At 36.8% G+C, this 26051-nt stretch overlaps 2 protein-coding genes across 3 annotated transcripts in view; both read left to right on the forward strand.

Moving 5' to 3' along the window:
• Window positions 1–2894: 2894 nt before the first annotated feature.
• Window positions 2895–6830, forward strand: LOC108763550 (mucin-2). 2 transcript variants are annotated; one of them, XM_018511289.1, is made up of 4 exons: window positions 2895–3045; window positions 4222–5718; window positions 6256–6357; window positions 6460–6830. In XM_018511289.1, the coding sequence occupies exons 1-4, from the start codon at window positions 2982–2984 to the stop codon at window positions 6663–6665; spliced, it is 1869 nt and encodes a 622-aa protein (XP_018366791.1). In that variant the 5' UTR covers window positions 2895–2981; the 3' UTR covers window positions 6666–6830. The 2 variants fall into 2 exon arrangements, with proteins under 2 accessions (XP_018366791.1, XP_018366793.1); XM_018511291.1 differs by having other exon boundaries at window positions 6259–6357.
• An 8019-nt stretch (window positions 6831–14849) lies between these two features.
• The window catches only part of MESR3 (misexpression suppressor of ras 3), a 44541-nt gene continuing 33339 nt past the window's right edge, over window positions 14850–26051 (forward strand). Inside the window, exon 1 of the mRNA XM_018511287.1 lies at window positions 14850–15207. The gene's annotated coding sequence lies outside the window, so the exon portion shown is untranslated. The remainder of the gene's footprint in view (window positions 15208–26051) is intronic.

Consider the following 26051-nt stretch of genomic DNA (forward strand, 5'->3'; position numbering starts at 1 on the left):
ATCCGTGAGCATCGTTGTTATTCCACTGCTTAAGCGTGGGAAGCGAATACCTTCATGCTCTAGCGAACACCCACAGGGTTCTCCCCTTTCACGACATAATCATTCCCTGGTTTTACCGTTTCTCGTATCGCGTTTGAGGTAATTTCGAAATAATTATTATCTCCGATACTTTTTTGGGTGCTGGAATTTACATACCAAAAATCCAAAATCCAAAATATTAGTTGATGCAGCTAAAATGTCGGATTATATTATTTGTGAAAAAAATTGCTCGTAACAGCATTAAATTATAAATCAAATATACATACATATATGTATATACATTGTATATTTCTTTATCTGTATTCTAAGTTAAAATTAATATACATATAAATCAAAGATCGTGTATTATCTAACTGATAAGTACATTCTAAAATGAAACATTCTAGAATAGATATCAGATATTAGGCAACCATGTAATAATTTAAAGTAAGGCATTCTGCTGTTCAGGCTATGCGAAATATCGTGTTTGAAAAGAATGGCGTTAATGAGCGCGTAGTTCAATGATGGTTCAGTAAATTTCCGTATCGGAGAGACGATCTGCAGAACTTCAGGCTATTCAACCGGACATCATCAATGTTTCAAAAACACGAACATTTAGAAACAAAGTATAATTTATGACTTAAAAAGACTTTGAGAACAGTATATAAATTCGAATAAAAAATGATTTAAATAAATTATAATTTTAAAAGTAACAAATTTTTATTTTTAATATGTATATAACAATATATAACATTATATATACACATTGTTATATACATGAATTATTAAAAATAATGGATTCTTTATTTTTAAATTCTGACATTTTTACTTTAATCCAATATTACGCTACATCATACAGCATATTAACAATTGTCCATCGACTATTCGTTGACCGAAATAATGATGTAACTTTTCATGTTTAGATACGCAAGGAGAGAGACGTAAAGATTCCATATACCTAACAGAAAATTACTTCCTTGTAATAAATTCTTACAATTTTATAAGTTTTATACTCTGTGCAAAAAGAGGTTGATATTTCCACAGATAATATAGTATCGGTCGTTGCGAGTTTATATAAATAATTATTAGCGATATCAATTGATATCTCTGTCTCAACGATAAACGATAAATGATAATTTATAAATCAATTCTCTATATTAGTCACTTCAAATCCGATAAATCTCAAAATTAATGATAGATTTATATTTAAAAGAATTTTCTCGCAAATCGTTTGGACAATCACGAAAGTCGATTGTTTCATTAAGAAAAGTTGAATGTACGGATGCTTTTAATGGATTAATAGACATAGACGTATAAATGAAATTGAAAGGTCCTAAATGGGAAAGATTCCACGGTAGCGCAAAGAAAAGCCGTGGAGGACAAAAAGATAAATCAAGCATTCACCAGCTCGCGTAATAATACTTTTAAATGATTTTTCTTTAAGCTCCATTTTCGAGAAGCTTATACAGTACGTGAGAGGAAATTGGAAGGAAATTCTGTCGGTTTCTTTGCAGAAACTTTATTTAAAAATAAAAAACTTAATTTATTACCTCTATTTATTATATTTGTGTCAAGATATAGCAAATATAAAACTTCATATCTTGTATCGATCAATGATATTCATATCAACTATATATCTTGTTGTTCGATTAGTATAGTCTATGATTTTTATTATAATTGAGGTACCAAGAGGCGATGAAAATGACATATAGCGCTACTTGCGTTGACCTAACGGTCTCGTAGCTTTCTCGCTTGAATGCACAAAAAATGTGGATGTTACGGTAACATGTACTCTTTGCAATGTTAACTATAATTCGTAACTGAATTTAAAATGTTTCTCCGTGCGCTAGTCGAGCGACGTCACGCTTAGTCGTCCATGAAAACGGTTGCTAAGAATGTATCGTCAAATTTAATATCATACTATTTATATAAATAAGCACAAAAGTTATTAGATATTATTTTTTTCTTCTGTACTAGATATCCTTTATCTTTATTATTAAAAATCTTTATTTTTATTATTCACTATCTTTGTTATTAACCTTTATCTTTTATTAATGTTCTTTATCTTCACTATTAGAAATCTTTATCTTTATTATTAGATGTTCTCTAATTATTGACGAAGAACTGTTAAATTGGATAAGCGAAAGTATTTAATAATTATAATTTTAAATACGTTTTATCAGAATAATTCTATCTAATGCCAAAATAGTTTTCAATATATTAATCCTGATAATTCTAATAATCCTAATAAATTTGTTAGAAAAAGTATTAATTAGTCACTAAATATAGGTATTAAAAAACACACACACATTAGCAAACAAGAAAAATTATTTCACGCAAACTATTGCTGATCTGATATTTTTTACTTTTTGTATGACAATCAATTCTATTAACAGAAATCTTGTAAAGTCAGAACAAAATAAATTCGTAAGAAATTCTGATATGTAGTATAATATGATTAATGAAATTTAAAGTCACGTTTGTTTTAAAAATATCAGCATACAATTGTGACATAGTCACAAATAAAATCTGCTTTATCTTACAATTACTTGTAATAATTATTCAAAATAAAAACCAATTATATAATTATTAATATATTTTGTTACTGCAAAACTAATACTATATGCCTACAAGAAAATTATTTTTGTTAACTATTTTTATTAATTTTTAATAAAATTTTCTAGTCAAGAGAAAGTAATTTATTTGTAATTTTATTGTATGTTTCTTATTTTTACTTGCGATAGAAATTATAACTGTAATAAAGATATGATGATTATCTGATAATTCATTTTTTTACATCTTAATTGAAATTAACAGCATTGAGAGAGGTTCATGCTTGCGATAATCCAAGTTTATCGCAGCCAGTGCCAGTGTAGTGAAAATTGATGATAACGTTGTAAGGTACAGATTTCTCGAAGTGTCACGACAGTTACTGATTCGACGTATCTAACAACACGTCAAAGATGGCAAAACAAGTTCGCCCTTTTGTAATCATCAGTTTAGTTGCATCCACTATTCTATACTCAGGTACGAAATAAATTTTCGAAGATTTGATTATATTATTAACGTTGTACTCAACAAAGAATTTAAATAAAAAGATTTAAAAAAATATCATTTTATTATAATAAATTATGATCATTACAATAACATGTCGTATAATAACAAATATTTTTCTTTTAATTAATAATGCAATTATTAAATTTATTTTTCCAAGCTGAAGAATATTAATATAAAATTATGAAACACACACAATTGAAAATTTATTTGTCTCTTCATGAATCATATTTTTTTTTTTTATTGTAGTACTTCCTGATTTGAACGAAACTTGGGGAAGAATACCTAATGTTATATAAAGGAAATTGTAGTAATTTTGCTTCTTTCGCCATAAATACATTAACAAAACGCAACGCCAACATACCTCTTGTGCTAATTAGTCTCCTATATAGTCTCTAATGCTTTATTTGTATTTATTCGCTTGTGTTTATTCTAGATGCATCTTAAGAAATTTGACAATAAATGCTTTCATTTTTTTCATATTTCATTATATTTGATACTGTTACACTGTTAGAAATATTCTTAAATTTCATTAACTTTTAATGTACATTGGTGAATGAAGTTTAATTTCTCTGTAACTGAAAGGACTATTAATGCACATGTAATGAGATTTAAGTTTACAGTAAGTGAAAAATTAAGTGTAATTTAATATACTTTTCATTTACGGATATAAATGACATTTAATTAATCGTAATTGAAATAACTATTAATGTACATATTAATGAAATTTAATGTACTGTCACATTTATGAATATTAATAATATTTTAATTAAGCCTAATACTATTAACGCTTAACGTTTAGTACGTTTACATTTCTTACATGTCATTAATGTAAATTACTTTTCAGTTACAGATCTCGTACTTTTCATTAACGTGTAAATTAATTTCTATAATAACGTGTTCATTAATTTCAATACACACGTTCATCACATTTAAGACTACTGTAATTTAGTTTTTATTTACATCATTCATTACATTTAATTTCGTGCATAACCACATGCTTCCTTTACATGTTAATTAAAATTCATTGAGAAATTTCTAACAGTGTACTTTATACTTAAGAATAATAATAATAAAACCTTGACAATCAATAAAAACTGTATGACATGATTCATATAAAAGTATTTTCGTTAACTTGTTCTTTTAAAGGAAGTGCATTGAAATGTTATCAATGCATCTCGCTAGAAAACGGGAACTGTGCAAAGGGTCGACTGTCAGATGAAATGATTATGGAATGTACATTACCAACAACGCCACCTACTACGATTACTACATCAAAGACTACAACAACGACGGGCAGTACTCCGACTCCAACAACGACGGGCAGCACCCCGACACCAACAACGACGGGCAGCACCCCGACACCAACAGGGACGGGCAGCACCCCGCCACCAACAGCGACGGGCCGCACCCCGCCACCAACAGCGACGGGCCGCACCCCGCCACCAACAGCGACGGGCCGCACCCCGCCACCAACAGCGACGGGCCGCACCCCGCCACCAACAGCGACGGGCCGCACCCCGCCACCAACAGCGACGGGCCGCACCCCGCCACCAACAGCGACGGGCCGCACCCCGCCACCAACAGCGACGGGCCGCACCCCGCCACCAACAGCGACGGGCCGCACCCCGCCACCAACAGCGACGGGCCGCACCCCGCCACCAACAGCGACGGGCCGCACCCCGCCACCAACAGCGACGGGCCGCACCCCGCCACCAACAGCGACGGGCCGCACCCCGCCACCAACAGCGACGGGCCGCACCCCGCCACCAACAGCGACGGGCCGCACCCCGCCACCAACAGCGACGGGCCGCACCCCGCCACCAACAGCGACGGGCCGCACCCCGCCACCAACAGCGACGGGCCGCACCCCGCCACCAACAGCGACGGGCCGCACCCCGCCACCAACAGCGACGGGCCGCACCCCGCCACCAACAGCGACGGGCCGCACCCCGCCACCAACAGCGACGGGCCGCACCCCGCCACCAACAGCGACGGGCCGCACCCCGCCACCAACAGCGACGGGCCGCACCCCGCCACCAACAGCGACGGGCCGCACCCCGCCACCAACAGCGACGGGCCGCACCCCGCCACCAACAGCGACGGGCCGCACCCCGCCACCAACAGCGACGGGCCGCACCCCGCCACCAACAGCGACGGGCCGCACCCCGCCACCAACAGCGACGGGCCGCACCCCGCCACCAACAGCGACGGGCCGCACCCCGCCACCAACAGCGACGGGCCGCACCCCGCCACCAACAGCGACGGGCCGCACCCCGCCACCAACAGCGACGGGCCGCACCCCGCCACCAACAGCGACGGGCCGCACCCCGCCACCAACAGCGACGGGCCGCACCCCGCCACCAACAGCGACGGGCCGCACCCCGCCACCAACAGCGACGGGCCGCACCCCGCCACCAACAGCGACGGGCCGCACCCCGCCACCAACAGCGACGGGCCGCACCCCGCCACCAACAGCGACGGGCAGCCCCCCGACACCAACAACGACGGGCAGCACCCCGACACCAACAACGACGGGCAGCACCCCGACATCAATAACGACGGGCAGCACCCTGCCATCCCGGCTGACGGGCTGCACGCCACCAACCACGCTAACAAACAGCATTCCGACAGATCAGGATGACTGTAAGGAAAAATTAATGCGTTTTGTTTCTCGTTTTTTTCTGTTTCTCTCTTATGAAATTAATACTTTTTTAAATTAAGTATATTTAAAAAATTAATTTTAAGATATCTGAATTTGTAAAGTAAAAATATAATTATTCATTAATATTTATTAAAGATTAGAATAAAAAGTTTAGAATACAAAAAACCTTTTTAAAATTTAATATATAATTATGTGTCGTATTAAGTTTTAATTATATTGTATTTCTCATAAGAAATGACCATTTCTATTTAAATACCAATCATTTTAACATTTTGTTAGTTTTAATGTTAATACAATATGTTAGTATAATTAAATGTAAATTTTAATTAAAAATTTTTTTTTAATATTAATTAATAAATTTAATTTATTCTTTATTAACTTCTATTCCTTGAATCAAATTCTTCTATTATAGAATAATAATTTTTTTTTATACTTACTTTCAATTTTTTTATGACAAATTTTAGAAAATACGTGTTATATACATTTATACAATATTTACTAAAATTTTACTTTTTTAGTAGTAATGAACCGTCGCCATAGTAGACTACGAAGAAGCATTCTTCCTTACATTCAACAAAATACATATGCAGAAGAATGGAGTTGTGCTATAATTAAACATTGTAAGTATTATATGTTTCGATATTTTATACATTACGTATATTTCTTTTGCATGGCAATAAAAAATAATAATTCCTAGTAATAAATGATGTTTTTTTTTCTAGATTACCATAACACCACTATAGCCACTGAACGTAAATGCGTTCTTTCCAGTTATACGTGCCCTGATAGTACATGTAATATTACAAGACAATGCTATGAAGATAAGTGCAATAATGCTAATGTGATATCAGTTAATACGATAACTTTAACATGGCTTATACTTTCGTGGGTGACTATTAATTTTAACATTTTTACTAGTTTTTATTAATTTTCGAACTTGAAGCGTTGTAGTAGCATTGTATCATGTCTTAAAACTAAAAAATATCTTAAAACTAAAAATGTTCAAGCAAGAATCTATGTTTAGGGGCTAATGTAAATACATTTACCTAATAAATTTCATCAAGTCAAGCGTTATGTATCAAGCAAATACGAAAAGCGCATATTCCTAAGAATAAACTATAAAATTCTTCTTCAAGTTTTTAACTTGTTTATTATTTTTAATATTATGTTAATTATTTTTAATATTTATAAGAAATTCAAATTATAAGTGTAATCCAGACAGTTACGACAGTAAAGAAACTGTGATACCGCAATATTTTTCAACGATGTGTAACTGTAGATATCGTTTCAATACTTTCACAAAGATTATTAAATTTATTTATTCAAAATTTTCCGGTTTTATAATATATTTTATATTATAATTATTCCCATTAACGTTAATTAAATCAAAGAGTTTTATTCTTCTTTATTAACGTATAGAGAACACGTTTATATTTTCTTAAATTTCCTCTATATTGTATAATACAATTTCTTTTTATTTGAAAATTACAGTGTTTAGTATGCTTCAAAGGCGTGATTTACTTAATCGCACGTCGATAATCGTAGTACTTTTACAGATTGGCACCGATGTGTTATATGTATACACTCTGAACGGATACGCATTCAATTAATTAAAGAACACTTAGGCAGTTCTATTGCTTTACTGAATTTCTCTCATCTATTCGCGCTTCAAGGCGCCCGCAGTATGTTTACAACGACGTTACCGGATGCAGTAAATGAAATTGCGTTACGCTTACATGGATAATGTCATGGAGTTAGCAACGACAAATTTCGCAGCCAGCTCGAGCCTCGCGTTTTGGATCGTAAATTAAAAGTAAAACATTTTTTTCCAGAAACAATTAATGAAGCTGTCAAACGTAGATGCGCTATTTCCGACTTCTGTCAAATTTTTAATAGAATTTTCAAATTTGAAATTTGTCATGAATGCAGATCTGTGTAATATATTCGCTGAATTTGGTATCAAGTATCAAGTATCATAATAATAGCTTTAAAATTTATTACGTTATTATAGACAATTCATTGTTTTTATAGATTATATTTATGATTATTTAATCTTGTACTTCGTTATATTATACTATTTAAAAAAATCTGTTTACATAAAGTTATTATAACATATATTTATGTTCTTGCAGCTATTAAGCTGTTTTTCAGCTAAACATTATTTTATAATTCATATTAAATGTTACATTGAATGCTACAAAGAAAACTGAAAGAATTGTATTAAACGTGTTATTTATAATAATATAACTAGATTTTCATATAAATATTTTGTTAACGCATCAAATGTATATTTAGACTGATATTTATCAAATATATCTGTTTCACAGAAATATGTAATAAATTTATAGGTAAAAAATTTTAATTCAAAATTCGAATTTAATACAGCAATTGTACAATGACGATGTGTACAAGATGGTATGAATTTCCTGAAAAATCGAATGGACATTTTCTTGCTTTTGCGATTTAATGTAAGACATCTAAGAACTTTTCTTCAGAAGATGCATTATGCAAAACTGGACTGCAGCAGTGTGAGAAATTCTGTTCTGATATGCCAGGAAGAGTGCATATACGAGACCTTATTTCTTTCGCGAATCACAATGAGCGAGGAAATTCTCAAGGTTCTATGTCCCTCTCAACGTTCGCAACACTTCTTCGCATTATGATAAAGTGTAGATCTAACTGTAAAGTCTTAGACCGCTGGCTACGCAACGAAATTGCATAAAGACCATTCTGCGATGCTGTCTTAATCTTGTCTTGTCTTTCGTTATACGTTTCTAGTGGCTGAAGAAAAATGTATGTATTTTTCTATTTAAAAAAACTGTAAAAAATTAAATAAAGTTATAAAAACATAAAATTAGGATTCTCTTGTCTTTAATGAACAACAATTTACGCAACGCTGTATTTTTTATGACCAGCTCACATGATGTTATACAATAGAAAATTGTTCCGTCTGGATAATGTAATATAAATCTTCAATTACCATCTAAATATAGGAAATTATAAAACTAATAGATGCAAATAATATTAATATATAGAATCTATGTATATAATTATTAACTTGATGCGTGGTATTATTTATATTACTTATTAACTATAAAACTAAAATATTATTTTGAAGTAACTGACTATAATAAAAAAAATTTTAAGACTATACTTTGCTTGTGCTGCTGTCTTTGTACAAATTGTTACCAAATATGTCAAAAATACTTTATTCATTTCAACGGCGCTTAACGCTGTTTATTTCGCCATGTAATTACTATGATGAACATTTCTCACACGATTTCTGTGTATATTGTTTATAAATTCATATACATGGATATCGTTATAACTTTCATCCCTTGACTTTTACATAATGCATAATATATTTGTAACAGGTTCCTCGCATATAATTTTCTATTAATATTATGTAGAAAAAGCGGTGGAGTAAGCTCTTTTCCAACGAAACTTTCGGCGACCGCGGCGACCTTAATGAATTAAATTCGGCGCAATTCTAATAATTTCGTTGCTTTTTAATTTGTTAATTCTTGCAAGATTAACTCTTTTCATTTGTACGAATAATTATTACATTAAAATAAACTTATTTTAACACGTATCTTACCTGCAGAATATTGGTTCATGCATATTAATTACATATAAAAAAATCGCTAAAATATTAATATATGAGATAAGATATATATTTATAACCTGTTTTTTTTCTAGTAGAATGTATTTCTGATATATTTCTTGATATATTGATATTTACGTATATTTATTTTTATTTTATTTTATTTTTGTATTATATTTCGACCGTTCATTGCACTTCGCGGCGGAAATTGATCGTAAACGAAAGTTTATTCGGAACGGTTAATTAGTTCCTTGATATGCATATAAAGTAATTAACCGACACAAGGCGAGAGTAATGTAATCATCGTGCGTTCCGCTCATTATCTGCTTATATAATACTTCGAAACTTAACTATAAGTATAAATACTTGGTTAAATTGCGACTTAAGTATCAGTTTCGATTTTAACTGTGCAATCGTAGCAAGTATGTTATGATTATGATATAATTAGAACGGTAAATTTTAGAATTTTTTGATTTCTTGCCGCTCAGATAACCGTAATTTAATCATGACAGAATTAAAATCGAAGAAATATTTTATTTTTTTCTTCAATTTTAGTGATAAAAATCGTAACATTGCAGATAAACTTTTTCTTGACTCAAATTAATTTTCTCCTATTGAGAGTGCGAAACCTCGTTTGTTTAAAACGTCGTCAAACTACTCGTATAGTATATCGCGCGTCATTTCTGGTAAGACTCACATTTCCGTGACATGTCGTCGACGTCGCATCGGCCCTCTATTAGCAGATTGCTAAAGGCTTTCTGTGGCTGTACAACGAGATTCGATTACGGCAAACCTCGTAAACTTCCAATATTACGGCTGAGAAAGCAGTACTCGTAGTACCCGTTGGGAGGCAGATTTCCCCGTTTACTTCCTCGATCACTCACCCGCTTCAAATTTGCTCATTTCCTTTTGCTTCTCGTCATCAATGAAAGAAAGTGCCCCTAAAGCTACTTTTTTTTGTCATTCATTCATAATATCTCCAATCTTCATAAAAGCATCTTCACGGTATTGAAACGAACGCAAGTCGATTCTTTTATTACGGTAAATTTTTTCTAATTAATAGATATATATATATATATAATAAATAAAAGAATAAGCTTTAGCATTCGCTATCATATTTCATCATACTTATGAATTTTGTTATTTTTATTTTATGCTTGTCATTATATTTACTAGATTGTATCTTGCTTTTCCTTAAATGTTTATTACACTATCGCTCACAGAACGTATGGATATATACGTAACGTAATATACGTGAGTAATATATTGCACTTGAAAGTCCATATAGATCATCCCTGTGGGATTATTACATACGGCGAAACAAAGTCATTTTCGATTAACGATATCTTATTTCTAAAGCTCTCAAGATAATCTTCCTTTTTGAAGTTTATTACCGCATATTATTTCGTTAAGACGTTAAAGCGAAAGTTGTATGAAAATAGAGAAAATCTCATATAATCTTAACGCAATATTAATTACGACAGGCCAATTTAGATGCATGTCGCTTGATTGATTTCCTTCGTATACCACAGATGAGAAACGCTGGCCGCTAATGCTCATACATGGTTTGACTCCAATTAGTAAAACCCCGAGGGATTTACCTACCGAATCGCTTATATACGCAAACCCTAAACGCAATTAACACTGACGTGGCTACAAACCATTACTTATCGGTAGGTGAACGTAACTTTGTCCTTCATGAATCGTTTGACTGGCTAAACGAAGTAGATGTATGGCGATACAACTCGACGGGTTGCGAAAACCGACAAAAGACTTGAACAAATCTAAACTCTTAATTGTGTAGCACCATAATAATTTCGCACATGAGAGCGATAGGAGGCAAGTACAGAAGATGAACTTGATGAAAATATATTGAGTTGTTGCGCGTTGCTTTCATGGCGTTTACGGTGTTATTACAGCCATTTCAGACTTGCACGATAAAATATATCTCATCCTTCAGTTGTGCATCCGCCGCGCATGTTATAACTATGCCAGATTAAGCGAGAAATATCAGAAATTACGATGCGTCCGCAAAGAAGCGAATTTTCCTTGACGCGCATTAGTGATATAGAAACAACGAGCGGTTTCTTCTACTGCTCGCACAATGATCGCAGAACTGACTGAAAAATTATGTCATAATCCTTCTTATCTGTACGTTCCAAATACAGATATTTTATTATATAAGAAAAAAATAATATTTATTATTATAGAAAAAATTCATGTTTTTAAAAAAAATTTATTTTATGACAACTGATATTTAATTTTATATATTTTACATTTTGTTTTGTTGCTTTTGATGAAGAATTTCTTTCTTTTATCTCTTTCTCTGTAAATTTTGTGCCTGTTTCAGATCCAGATAATTATAGATTTCAAAATTGTTAACAATGTTATGTGTATAAATCTAATTTAAATTTATTATACATTTTTTGCATTTAAATATGTTGATGTGATATGTTAATCTACTGCGTTGAATCCAGATGTCACAAAAGTTTAGTTATACTGACATTGGAAATCTAACACCTCTGTGCAAAACCGGTTCTGAAGAAATATTGCATTTTCTGCATATATTTTTACTACTGCGTTGCACATTGGTTGCATTTACGTCTTTCTTGCACTAGCTTTTATTACCTTTTCGCCACAATTTCTTCCTTGCGCTCTTTCTATCTGCAATTAGAAAATTTCATTCATTATACTTGCTAATTCTGTCATTTCGCATCCGTTAGAGAATGCTGTAGCCATACATTTTTCATGCATAAGAGAACAGTTAACATGATAGTATATAAGAAGAGAAATTTAAATAATAATTTCGGGAATTTATACATATTTAAATTATTAAATGTTTTTTTGCAATGTAAAGAAAATCTAAGAGACGATTTTCGTTCCTAATGATAGAGAATATAGCATCTCTTTTTTGTATAGAATAATATATGAAAATAAATCTTGGATTCATCAATATACAATTAGGCAATTTTAATTTAGATGATCTTGCATTTTTTCATTGTTTGTTGTTAACGTGCGACATTAGGTACCGGATTGTGTATAACAAATGCGCGCAGAAACGATTTTAATTGCGTGTAATAATTAAAGGCGTTATTGTTGCCAAATATCCGGCTCGCGCACAGTCAGAAATATAAAAACATGCGGCGACGAAAGGGTTGAAAGAAGCGGATATTCGCGAATTATTCGCTATTCGTGACGTGCAGAGTTGCATTTTATGATTGCTGTGACGTTGATAAATGATTCGTGATTATACTTTCCTATGTCATAATTGACAACCAATATCGTGATCAATGAATAACCGGTTAAGAAATATTGTTTAACAATTCTGTATATATATATGACCTGGCTAGATAAAAATATTATTTTTGCTGCATACTTAAATTTTCAATATTATATGTCGTATAAAATTGATAATGAAGAGAATAAAAATTAGTAACAAAATAAGAGATAAATTTAATATCATAAAATCACTCATTTATCATAATGTTTTTTAATTCACGGTGGATTAATAAAATATATGACAGTAGCGTATTTAATAGTACATTCGCAATTACGATTTGTCTCATTTTCCATCGCGAGAATGAATCCTCTACCTTGCAAATCCCTTCGCTTCGTATTCCACAAATCTTGAATCGCTTAATGCCTAAAATACGGGACCGCTTAACAGCGCATCGAATTCGCAATACACATGGATAACTGTGATTTATCGATGGGAGAGAATCAAACGATGCTATTCGACGGGTGTGCACAGTATCGTAAATTTTCGAATAGATTTACGATCGAAAGCGAAATCTTCCAGAAGGGACTGAAGATTTGTCGCCTAAATTTATGCGAGATCCACTCGTATCATTTTACTAATTAAAACGTTAATCTCATAAAAAACAAAATGCTGTCGAATTCTATGTATTTTAATTTTCCACACACGCGCGCGCGCACACACACACACACGCACACACACACACACTCATCTCGTTTTTCTCTTATTCATAATTATGAGCGCATATATGCACATGCGATTTCGTATAAAAATTGTAAACCTTCCGTGATACGTTTTCCAATAAAAAAGCAGCAACAAATCGTTAAATTTCATGATGGATAGTTTCGCATTTGAAACGTAAAGGTAACGACGCTTACCAAAAGTAATGTTTTGCAAAACCGAAATGTTTCCATCACTTTCGACACCGACTGTGGAATAGACATTCGAGATCTCCATGTTCTAAATTACAAGATAAATCGTTTGATATGGCAGAGCTTTTTCCTCCAATTTCATGTGTATAAAAAATGGTTGTCCAAACATAAAATAAAATTAATGTTTAAAAATGTAAGGATCTATCCTCATCATTGTTTAAAGCTTAATTATAATTGAATTTAAAAAAACAATTTACTTGTTAATGTGTAAAAACAACTGCTATTTATTTGACTATTTGTTCCACGAATTTATTCACAAAAAACAATTTCTAGAGCATCTTGTATATACATGAATAAGCGGTCACACGATTTTGTTGTTAATGTCTTCCGTTCTCTCTTTTTGTTCAATAATTATTTCATTTAATAACAAGAATCGCCGCGGAAATGGCTTTTATTAGTTCTATTCATGGCTTTTTACTGTGCGTTTCACTGTGCGGTATAAGAGAAAGAAGAGAAAAGATGTTTTCAGAGCTCGCATGCGACGGAACTCGCCCGGGAAGTCAAATCGTGCTAAAAATGCTTCTTTATATAAAAGAGTTTCTTTCTTTAAAAGAACTTTTATTCACTTACATGAAGAAATATATAAATCAGTGATAAAAAAAAAGAACAATTTATAAAACAAGTACCTCTTAATATATCACGTTTTCTGCAACGTGTATTTTGCATTTTACAGTCACAATGCGGACACATTGACCCCAATTTCAAATGTATATTCCCGACTATTCAAGATATAATAAATACAATGCGCATAGACAGTTATAGAATGTCAAAGTAGTCTAAAAATATCCCTTTATCGCATTACGTCACAATACATGAACAATAGAAGACAAATTCCTTCGGGACTAAGTAACAAAGCTCGCTTAGACAAAGCAGCTGGATCGTGCTTAGACAAAGCGGCGGATTCGTCCTAAATTCGACTTGTCGCCGGAGGGAACAGAGGATGAGAGTTGTAACTATAGTAACACGTGTTTAATCGCGACTGAACCGCAGAAACAAGTACAAAGTAAAAGCTTCCCGACGTTCGTTCGGAACATTCCGAACAACACAAACGACGGACCGTCGTGGTGTATAAGAGTAGCTGAGAGATTCGCGAACGTCGGGCACTGCGACGTGGAACAGTAATTGTGGGAGTGCGTCCGCCGTTCTCCGACGAGGTCTGTGTACTCCCTCGCCGTATGTGTACAGCTATACACGCACGCGGGTCACGCAGGCACGCGTGTGTCCGCAGATCGCACGGCGATCGGCCGTAGCAGCGAGCGCGGGAGGTGCACCGAGCGAATGCACGTTATGCACGACGAGGCGCCTCAGTCGACCGCCACCCTTCGAGACCGACGGTTCGTCGCCGTTCTCCATCTCGCCGGAGAGAAGGAGGGGAGTCCACCTGTGTCGGAGTGTTTATCCTCTACCTTGCGCACGAGCATCAGCTCCGAGATACGTCCCATTCAGCGAGGTTTCGAGGTGCGCGCATCTCGTTACGGTGCGAACTTGCGAATCGTGGAGGGTGGACCGAGGGGGGTGCTTACCTTCGTAGCGGTGCATTCGGATCGCTCTTTCTTTTTCCCCTCTGTACCTACGAGTGCGAGTTATTATTATGCGTCACTACTGAGTTTGAGGAATCTCCAAGAAACGCTGAACTCCAGAGGCAGAATTTAAGCATCGTGATTACCCGTTTCCAATCGTGAGTATTAACAGAATTATTTTTATTTTTTATTACACTTTAATTGTAGCAAGTGACTGACATTTTCCATCACAATTTAATTGTAGCAAGCGTTCTTTGTGCTTAACATACTTTATCCAATATTCGTACCAACTTTGTAATTTAATTTTTCTCGACAACACAAATACGGCGCTCTCTTAGACAAATAATAATTTTCAAAAATGAAATAGAAAAATTCCAGATTTTTGTATGGCATTGTGTAACATGAACGCTGTTACATATTTTAAAATGCTGCTGCTACTACAAAAAAAGCAAGAGAAATTTGTAAATTTCTTATAAAACTCTGGATTAAAAAAAAATTAGAAAAGGTTAAAAGCTATAATATTTATGTACATACATTGTTAGCACATTAAGTGATTATTTACAATTTTGGAGCAATGTCATAATTTATTTGTTAAAAGCTGCAATTTCAATCAAAGATTTACATTTTCGATGGATTATTTTTGATTTGTTATTATTTTGATGTTTTCTCATTAATGCAGTTCATTAACATATAATATGAAGTGATTTAAAATGAATTTATCGAAGAATTACTGCACGTAATAATTAGACTAATTAGGACGATTCAATTATAACACGTAACAGAACATAAACACACGTGGTAGAATATAATAAATATTATGATTTATAGCGGCAATTAATGAATGCTTTAATCGACAGCCAAATTCATACATTAATAAATACCACGAATATTGCGATATCACGTACAAACGCGACAACTATGTTTCATACACGAAAATATGCAATGAGCATATTGATAATTAATGCCTACAACGAATTATCGATCTATTTTTCCGATAATGAAAAATAACTTAGTGATGCGCGTCAAAAAATTTTCACATAATTTATTACGCAAAACATCCAAGAACACATCAAATTTTACGTGCAAATCTGTGTTCTCGTAATCACATGCATTATACTTTAATTGTCTGGCTCGAGTCGGGTTGAGAGAACGAAGAAAACGGCACGTCGCGTGTCGTCGCGAACGGAAGAAACGAGTTTCGAAAATGAGAGCATGCAATCGTTTCCGCGAGACACTCGGTCGTGGTTAAATTCCAAGTGTCTTAGACCTTAAGGAGGAAAAACTGCGTGTGCTGTGTACGGATTACGTACAACATCCGTTCACGATAGGAAAGGAAATCCTGATGACAACGACTCCGATCTCCCTATTCAGAGACCGGGTGCGAAAGCAATTCGCACAAAGACGTTCTATCCAACTATGACATATGTGGCGTTCAAATCCTTTATCTCTCGGCCACCATGCCTCTTCTGTGCTTGCATAAGTGAGCAGATTGTTTCATGTCTCAAAATTTTGAGTGTATTATATATATGCTTGAGTGAATACACTATGTAAAGACAATCTTTTATACAATTTGAAAATTTCTGTTAATTTATTCAAAGTACCCCGCTTTATTCTAATCCGCACGTTTTTCATTACGCTAAATTAAAATTCCGAATAACAATGTACTTTCAAAGATGGACGTGACTATTCGAGCGTAGCCGATTCTTCTTCTCAGGAAGCGACGGATTTCATTCATTCTCGTTTCCCGAATTCAGTGCATTCACCGATCCAGCGTGCTCACAGATATTTTATCGGCGTGAAGATTTCGACGGTGCTTACGAGCATCTGGCGGCGTCGTGCTTTCCACCAAATTGCTTCCACCCACTCGCGGATGAGAATACCGGGACATCACGGAATCGAAGCTATCTGGACCGTCGAGCTCGTTAGAGATGCGAAATTTGCATTTGTACGCGCGTACTTTCCGCTAATGAGGATAACGAAGCGTGTGTTAACGGGGAACTAACGATCGCCATTGCGCCGCGCCGGCGCGGCATCCGTGAAGATGATCGTGCACAGGTGCATTCTTCGTCGAAGATATGCGTTCGTTCTTTCATCCCCTGCGTTACGAAACGTTCGTTATACGAAGAAACTTCTCGGGAGATCGAGGATCAGTCTCCGCTCTAAAACGAGGGTAATTACTTCATAAAAGTGACTGCTCTTCTCGATACGTCCTTATCTTGGAAACTTCAAACGTAACTTTTACGTAACTTTTCCACCAATGTTTCAAGATAAAAGGGATCGGGGTGCAAGAATCTTAAATTATTAAGTACGAGACCAAGCGAATGAATTTTATACGTTGAAAATCTAAATGGTGCACTTCTCGTAGATAGCATTTATTTCTATATTTTATCTTAACGAATAACACAGTTTCTTAACTTTAAATACGTTCGAAAGTTCTCTCTAACTTTAAAGCGTAATTACTTACTCGAGTTGTAATTATTAACGCGAATGTGCATACCAAAGGACGCACGTTCGAGCCAGCGGTTTCACATGAAATGTTCAACTCTTGAGCCAATATTATTACATCTTAACGACTAGGAAGCAATTCTTTTGCGTTACACAGGCAACTGAGAACAAATGTGGACACGTCTACGTGCGAACAACGCGGTCTCTACGTGCGGAAAAGACGAAACCGGATTTGGTGTTAGACTTTCGCGATCGGTTCGTCGTGCTTTCTTTCCTTCGTTGTTTCTTCGTTGTCGACCGCACCTCTCACGGCACGTGTGAGAAAACGGATATCCTACGGACGGTCCAGAGACGTGTGTGAAATATCGCGAACACTGCAGGAGGAAAGTTTTCCATGGAAAGTACTTCCGCACGATTGCAATGCAGATCGGATTTGTTTCCTCTTTTTTCTTTTTTTGAAGGCTACGTGACGTGATGTGCTCCTCCATTTTTACATAAGCGTGAACGTGGCGAAAAGAACATTTTTCAAGCTCGTCATATCCAATGAAAAGAATTTCGTCACATAAATTATTGAAACAAATTATGATATAATGAAAAAAAGAAAACTTTATGATATAACGAAAAATATTATTTGATTTGATAATTGACTTCCAAATTTGATTATCTCTAATTTCCCTGTTGTACTCAATTTCCTTTCATGCGCACGATGGGATGCTGAAATGACGTTTGCTCATAAAATTTCGCTATGACACGGTTTTCATGACGCTTGACAAATATTCCACGCTTAATTCGATTAAGAATGACGCGTCGTGTGTTTCGAGCGAGCGTAACAAACACGGCGATCGCGTGCTGCCGCAGAAGTCCATTAATTGCACCTCTCCATTTCAATTCTGCGTCGCGGCGAGAGTCTGAAATCGAACGGGCGCACGCTCTTTGCACAAGCCGTCGTTTTTCGCTCGTAAATCTTAACCGCGGTTGTTTCGCCGCATGAACGAACGAACGAGCGAGCGAGTACGAATTTCGCAACTCGCACTACAATTAAATCGTACCGAAAGAAAACACTATCCGCGAACAGATACCGCCAAATGGTCGCACCGAGCGGCTAGAAAAATATCGAGAGAAAAAACGGGATGCTGGTAGAATAAAGCGGAGATCAATTGCGGCGTATCCTGAATTGTTAGGCCAATCTAATGCAATTACGACGGTATGGGAGAAACCGCGAGTCCGCATTTCCCGCTGTTGGGCCGTAACGCGCACGCGAGAAATCGCCGGATGGCAGAGGCGAAAAAAGGGAACAGTGTGGCAATAATTATTCCCAGCCTGCGAACTCATGTGTACACGTGCGTATGTATCTTGATATCTTGAATATCCTTATCACGGTCGATCGGCATTAACATGGCTCGCATAATCGGAACGTGTCCGTGCAATTCGTCGTTTAATTAATTCGCCCGCGATTCCCACGGCAAATCGGCAACGAAATCGCACGTTATTATTCGTAATTTCGTGTCGATATGTCTAATTTTGCGAAATGCATCTGCAACACCCTTCTAGATCTTTCGCGTTGGATATGACAAGCTTGAGAAATTTTTTTTTTTACAAAACGTACCTTGATTCTTTCTCTTTCAGCAGGATAGGACAAGAAAAGATAAAGTTCGCGTGATTCTATGCGCTTGCGTTCGTTTTTGTTGTTTCTGCAATTCCGTTTATTTTCTAGTCGCGTCGTGTTAACAAGAGCACCAGACATTGACAGGACTACGTTGCTGGAAAAAAATAGGAAAGCGCCGAAATCGCCGCGCGAATTCTGCACCACACATTTCACTTGCAAACAAAAACTCGCGGGACACTGGGGATTTACCACCTTTTACTAGGATTTCTCTTCGCTTCGGTATGGACGCGTTCATTATCGGCGCTGATAACGATCGCGAGAGTCGACGTTTACCCTGTCGAATTTATTACACTCGATCGAACGTAAGCGAATCGTTGGTTTCCGCTGTGGCTTTCGCATATTTGCGTTCGCGATCCTCCGAGAGAGCTGAAGCGTAAGTCATGACGACCGGTCAGCCGAGCGTGGATCGATCCCGATACGCGCGTAAAGGCGTGAAAAATCACGATTGCGAAAAGGAAGCAAAAGGTAGGCGAAAAGTGAGCGAAGCGAGAGAGTGATACGCATGGAAGCGCAAAATTGTATCGCATCGCGAATAAGCCGCCATGTGTTTGCTTCCGACGTGCATGGAAATTAGATCACCGTGTCATAAACACGTACGCATCCAGGATCCGCAATTTCGAGTATCGCTGATCGGGAATCACGTATTGAGATGCTATTTTACGATCGTTATTGAGGTGCGAATTGCGAAAGAGGGAGAAAAATCGAGACCACAGTCGACATAAAACAGCGCATAAATGTTGAAAATAATTCAAGGCAAAAATTAGATTGGATGGTTCAGCAAAGCTACAGCTTGCTGGACAAGTTCAACATCTATAATTAAGATGGTTTAACAAAGAAATAATGTCTGTAAGTAATTATCAGTATGCTAATTCAGCTAATTCTTTGCTACAATGAACATTGCTAATGTAACAAGTTTTCTTCATTACAAAAGTACATTTGCTATGCTATTAAAACAAATATAATTACCTATAATCGCTAATTTTATTCAGCTGTATAACTAACTGTGCTACTTTAAGAAAACTGGCGGTCTGTATATTTACTGCAGATTTGCTGAGAATCAGTAAAGTTTTTTTTAGTTGATTCAATATTCTAATCAATCCTTTTTTCCGTGAAAAAACGTAGGAAAATGTTTTTATTTTTTTTTCAATACAATGTTTATCCATTTGAATAGAAAAATATTTATATAATCAAGTTTCTGACTGTGAAAATTAATATCTTTGCGAACGGGATTGCTGTTTGTCTGTCGACATATTATCGTTACCAGTGTTTGCTGTCTCTGCCAGCGATTACGTCTGGATTGCTCCATGAAATATGGATGACATCGAATAAACTCTGTAACGTAACAGTTTCTTGTCGTGATGACTAGACGAATCGAGAAGTAATCACCGGATGATTGAGCTATCGTTATGATGGGTATATCTTTGATGTCTCCTTAGAGCATTGCACTTTTCCCATGACGCGCGTACGCGGAATTGTGCGCCGACTTCCATCACTAAGTATAGCGGTAACTTTGATCATTAATACGTTATTGTAGTAATATTAATTAACGGTAACTTTGTTCATTAATCATAACAGGTTTGCTGTCCCTATAAAGGTGGAAGTAACTGCACACCGCGAGCTCGATTTTTTTCTACGTAATTAATCCGTTTTATACATAGCATCAGATAAAATATTAGTATTGTGAAGTAAAATAAATAACTTTATAGAATAATCGATGCTTTCGCGCCACGGCACCGAAACGGAATAATTTCATGGCTCTAGCTTGATTTTGCGCCACGCACGACCACAGAAAATTACATTTGTTCTCCAAGCGTGTACCGCAGAAATTCTCGTTTAATATTGCTAATGCACACATTGTGCACGATCGGGATATACGGTGCAGCAGCGCAGGATATCAAACATGGGCGCGGCCGCGTACGTTTATCAAGACATTAACAAATCGTGATGTCATACCCTTGATGCGATGAATAAACGAGGGGGGCCATTTCCAACGACACATAGTGTCCTGAGCTAATATTGGCATAATTTATTATACCTGTGACATCTAACGTTACGTGCTGAGCAATGCCTGTCACAGTATAGCCTAACGTTGATAAGATAACTCGAATGTGGCAATTTGAGGCTTCGGAATGCGTCACGAAATTAGAGGATTACTTCCCGCATGAGAAAGAGAGAGGCAGGCGAAGAAGGAAAGACGAACAGACGTTGTCGTGACCAATTACAGCTCAACGCTTCGGTTGCCACAACTTTTTCTCACTCCTGTCGGGTGCATCGAGACTACTAAAACGTTTTGACGCAATACACGCCAGTGGCACATTTGCATTTTGTGTAATCTAAAATTAGCAGCTACCTAGAAAAACTCAGAGGTGCGAGTAAATGTTATGCTAAGGTAGAAAAAGAAGATTCTTTTATATACTCTCTTTTCAGGTTCTAAACAAAAAAATTTGAGCAAAGTCAGCATGTGTAATTGCACGTTATGCGGTGCACATTATTTTCTAAGAGCTTTTCTTCTCGCGTTTGAAGAATCTCTTTGGTACGATAACATTTATGTGTAATTGCCACTTTTTCAGGAGAATAAATCATAAAAACGAGCTTTAGCTTATTCTGCTCTGCCTGTATCAAACATATATATTTAAGGCTTGTTTTTATGTTCATTTTTATGCTTAATCTTTTTAAACTAGGTTGCATTTCATGTTGTTATTTCTTCTATTTAATGCACTATCGTTTACAAAAGTGTACATCATGTGTAAATATTATGTCGAGTTTCCCTAGTATAGCTCGGGTCTGTGGATTCGCTAAGTCCAAATGACTCTGCGGATCAGTCATCCCTGCGGAGGCAATTGCCACTTGCCGTACGGCGCAAGAAGATGAGCGCTCTCTCTCTCTCTTTCTCTCTCTCTCTCTCCCCTCCCTCCCTCTCTCTCTAATAGCTAGCAAAAAATATTGTCTCGTAACTCCGACCGTAATTACGACGAAGCACCATTACGGTCGTTTGCAATTTCGATTACTGCAAAACACTTGATGGAAATGATAATTGTTTATATCTTGCATTTCATATGTACTCATACACGGAAGAACAATTTTACTGAAATATTTGAAAATTAAAAATTAGTTAACTAGATACAGATCTAAAAGTAATTTTGCTGGATCAAAATAATTATGCAGGAAACTCAAGTATGACGAGCTGCAAAAAGTTTTCACATTCCATCAACCAGCTTGAGCGACCTACATAATTATTTTAATAATCCAACGAAATTATTTTCAGATCTGTGTCTCTCTAATTAAATTTTTAGATACTTCAGCGAAATTCTTTTTTGCGTGTAATGATGTTTTTTCTTATCGGGATCAAGGCAAATCGCTCGTTTGATTTTTCTTCGAACATTACGTCACTAGGCAACGTTAAAGAAAAGAAAATTAATGAAAAGGGGAGAAAAAAGAAAGGAAATCCAAACGGTGGCAATGAGCTAAGTAGCTCAGTTCTTTGAGTTTTATCGGTAGAAACGTATTTTCTTCTCCCAACGTGTGACATGTCATTCTTTGTCGTAAATTCGACATATCGATGAGAGAGGTAAACCCGGCGAATCTGCACTGGTAACTGGTACGTCGGTGTTCGACGTATATCCATTGACGGAAAGCGATATCGCCATAGTGCCTCGAATATCACGGAGCTGCGAGATAACGGGCTAACGTTCGAGCTGTGACATAAAGTAAACGTTTCCCTTCTATCATACGTCTATCGACACTATCAGTTGGGTTTTGTTGCTCAAGCCCACTTCTCTCTCTCTCTCACAAATAACTTTCATTTCTCACCTCTACTTCAATTCTTTTTCGTTATGTGTTGACTCTTTCAAATCATCTCTCTGAAATAACTTTCATTTCTCACCTCTACTTCAATTCTTTTTCGTTATGTGTTGACTCTTTCAAATCCACAATAGACCATAAAAAACGTATTCGATTCCCATTAATCCTAATAGCGTGCGCTAAAATTTGATCATATATATTGTATATAGCGTTGACATACAGTAAATCACAATGAGAATGAAACCGACTTGACTCGTTATCCAACTCAACGCGCACGCTCACGCTTCTTCTTTACATTGTTAGATGCAAAGCCGCGCACAGGTGACTGGTAATCAGATAACATTTAAGTAGGAAATAGAAATCTCGGTTACGCGCACGTGCTTAAAGGTTAAATGATTCCATCGTCGTTGATCGATCTCTGTGTTCGCGTCGTTCACCGGTTGATTAAAAATCGATGAATGCATTGCTGAGCTCTAACGGCTAGATAATCGAGTTCCCGTATAATGGCCAGGTGATCGTCCATTGTGCACTGGTGGAATTAGTTTCATCGACGAGTATGTATGTGCGTTCGCACGCGGTAACGCATCGCGCGCGATCGAAGAGCCATTATACCGAGTTGTAGGAAAAATGTTCAATGTCCATCGGGAGGGATTAGTCGGCGATTGAATGCGGCACGATCGAGACGAAGGAACGAAGAGGAAGAAATTCACCGATGTACGGTGAGCAACCGCGGAAGATTGCGTTAGATTGCGAGAGGAGAGTTCCATTAACGCTCGATTCCAACGATCTTTGAACCGGCATTGCAGCGAGTTGCAATTCGCGGCGACTTACGTGCGTACTTTAGCCGCACGCATCATTACCATCTTTCATTCTGCTCTTACCCGAGTTCGCCGTACGCGCGTGAAGCACGCGTACAGGAAAATATCGAAGAATCGTCTCGTTAGGGACCAATTAAACAGAGTCGCTATAAACGTGACTAGGCACGAATCGGAATCATGTAGAAAGTCGGAAGTGTACGTAGAAATCGCTAATCGCGATTTTTTTTCGCTTCTTGTCGTTTCGCAGACGGATAAAAATCGCGCTGTAGGAAAATTGTTAGCTGCGGGAACTCGCGATCTCGCCGTGTGATTAAGTCGAAGAGAAAAAAAAGGAAACCCCACACCGCGGGAAACTGTGTCAAGGGTCGCTCGCTGGTTCGCGGCACCGCGCCTTCGAAAGCTCGAGCCGTCGCGCGAATTGCGATTATCTCTTGTGCGCGATGGTGCGTGCACCAGGTACTGTGTCTCTATAGTAGCCTATAGTCTTTACGATCGGATAAATTCAGGATCTGGAATTTCGTTCACAATGGCTGGGAACGAGACAACCGTCCGCTCCGTAATCCGGATTTTCCTTCGGATTGCGGCCAAAACTCCCGAGATACGTACTTAAAATAGCTATAGAGAAGTTAACCGATGGAATCGTGGCGTTCGATTTGATTTTATTGCGCGATACAATCTCACAGGCCCGGTTAGTGCACAGTCTACACGGCGCGTAACTGATTTAAACAATTCAACTTCCCGATTTCCGACGAACTTCTTCAACAGCTGGTTCTGAACGTTAAGAATCTCGTGTACCTTTTCTGGTGGATGCGATAGAAAATAATATAATTTAGAGCATTATCAATTGTGCTTTTCATAACGTTTTGTTCATATAAACAGGGGATATTACAAGCTGTATTATTATTAGGAAGAAGCAGATAAAATTACTGTTATAAATATAGCGAGTATGTACACTGAAAAAAAATTTATTCAACACGAGCTAAACATATTCAGTTGTTTGCAGATTTGGTTAATTCAACAAATTTTATTTAATCGAACTCAACCGCAGTCTGCTTAACAAATCAACCAATGTTAAGCAGACTACGGTTAAATTCAATTAAATAAAATTTGTTGAATTAACCAAACAACTAAATGTGTTTAGTTAGTTCAACAAATTTTTTTTTTCAGTGTACGTACAAGATTGGAAATTAATTATAAGCTTATAAGCGCTTTTTCTTTCAATAATTACTTCGTATTGCAACTTTCTTAAATTGTTTGTGTATTATCTAATTTTCATATTAGAAAAACGTATTTTTCTTCATAAACTTTCTAAATTGCCTGGTTAACTGCTGTTGATTTGTAATATATAGATTACATATATAACGCAATTGTGATTAGAAGAAGAGAAACTACTCATATATTACATATATAAATGTAAAAAATACGAAAAGACGGAGCAGGAGAAAGGAATAGTGCAAGAAAAGCAGCGGAGAGAAGTTAAATGAGAAGTTAAAACAGAAAGATTTTACGCAGTAGTGAGATAGGTTAATCGTAGATTTGTACGTATTTATCGCTATTAATAATTAATTGCATGGTAAATTACTCAATCCAGTTTAGCCGTGACGACGATAAATTCTCGCGATGAAGGCTACCGAGCTGCTGAGATGCCGACTTTCTCGCGGTGAGCGGCATGGCATCGATTTATCAATTAATTATAGCAGTACGATGTTAAACGCCAATGAAATTATAACCTCCCTCGCTTATTTTGTTCCGTTGCAATGATTATACGACTGCAAAAACAAGCGTAGTCATCACTGACCGGTGGTATAGTATCCTCATGAATAAGCGAGCTGAAGCGCGAACTTGAATTTTTCCTCGAGACGCGCAAATGATTGATGTTGAGTTTGCTAGTAGCGCGTACACGATTACTATATTATTCTCCTAAGGAATATGAGAATGGCCACGCGCGCGCGCACCTGATCGTGTATCGGTTACTTTCTTCTCCCGTGTTCGGCGAGAGAAGCGAGAAAGGAGCGAGAGGAGCAAAAGAGACGAACCTGGCCGACGTTTTAAATTCAGGTGCCGTGACCGGTATGCAAAAATTTACCGAGAAGTAATACGAGGAAAGCGGAGGGAGGTGTGCGAGGTGAGGTTACAACCAGGGGCCCGGTGTATGGTCAGTTGGTTCGTTGACCGATCTTTTCTCCTCTTCTTCGTCCTCCTCACCCTTTGCACCGCGATTCTCTCCCGCCCGTCTCTCGCGTTGCGATCCTTTTGCCTTCCAGCACACGAG

This window comes from Trachymyrmex cornetzi, unplaced genomic scaffold, assembly GCF_001594075.2.
Source record: "Trachymyrmex cornetzi isolate Tcor2-1 unplaced genomic scaffold, Tcor1.1 scaffold367, whole genome shotgun sequence".
Taxonomy (NCBI): domain Eukaryota; kingdom Metazoa; phylum Arthropoda; class Insecta; order Hymenoptera; family Formicidae; genus Trachymyrmex; species Trachymyrmex cornetzi.

What these genes read in the sequence shown, in the direction of transcription:
- LOC108763550 (XM_018511289.1), top strand. Translation starts at nt 2,982, where the DNA reads ATGGCAAAACAAGTTCGCCCTTTTGTAATCATCAGTTTAGTTGCATCC. An exon ending in ATCCACTATTCTATACTCAG is followed by an intron (nt 3,046 to 4,221) that starts GTACGAAATAAA and finishes GTTCTTTTAAAG; the next exon opens with GAAGTGCATTGAAATGTTAT. An exon ending in TTGTGCTATAATTAAACATT is followed by an intron (nt 6,358 to 6,459) that starts GTAAGTATTATA and finishes TTTTTTTTCTAG; the next exon opens with ATTACCATAACACCACTATA.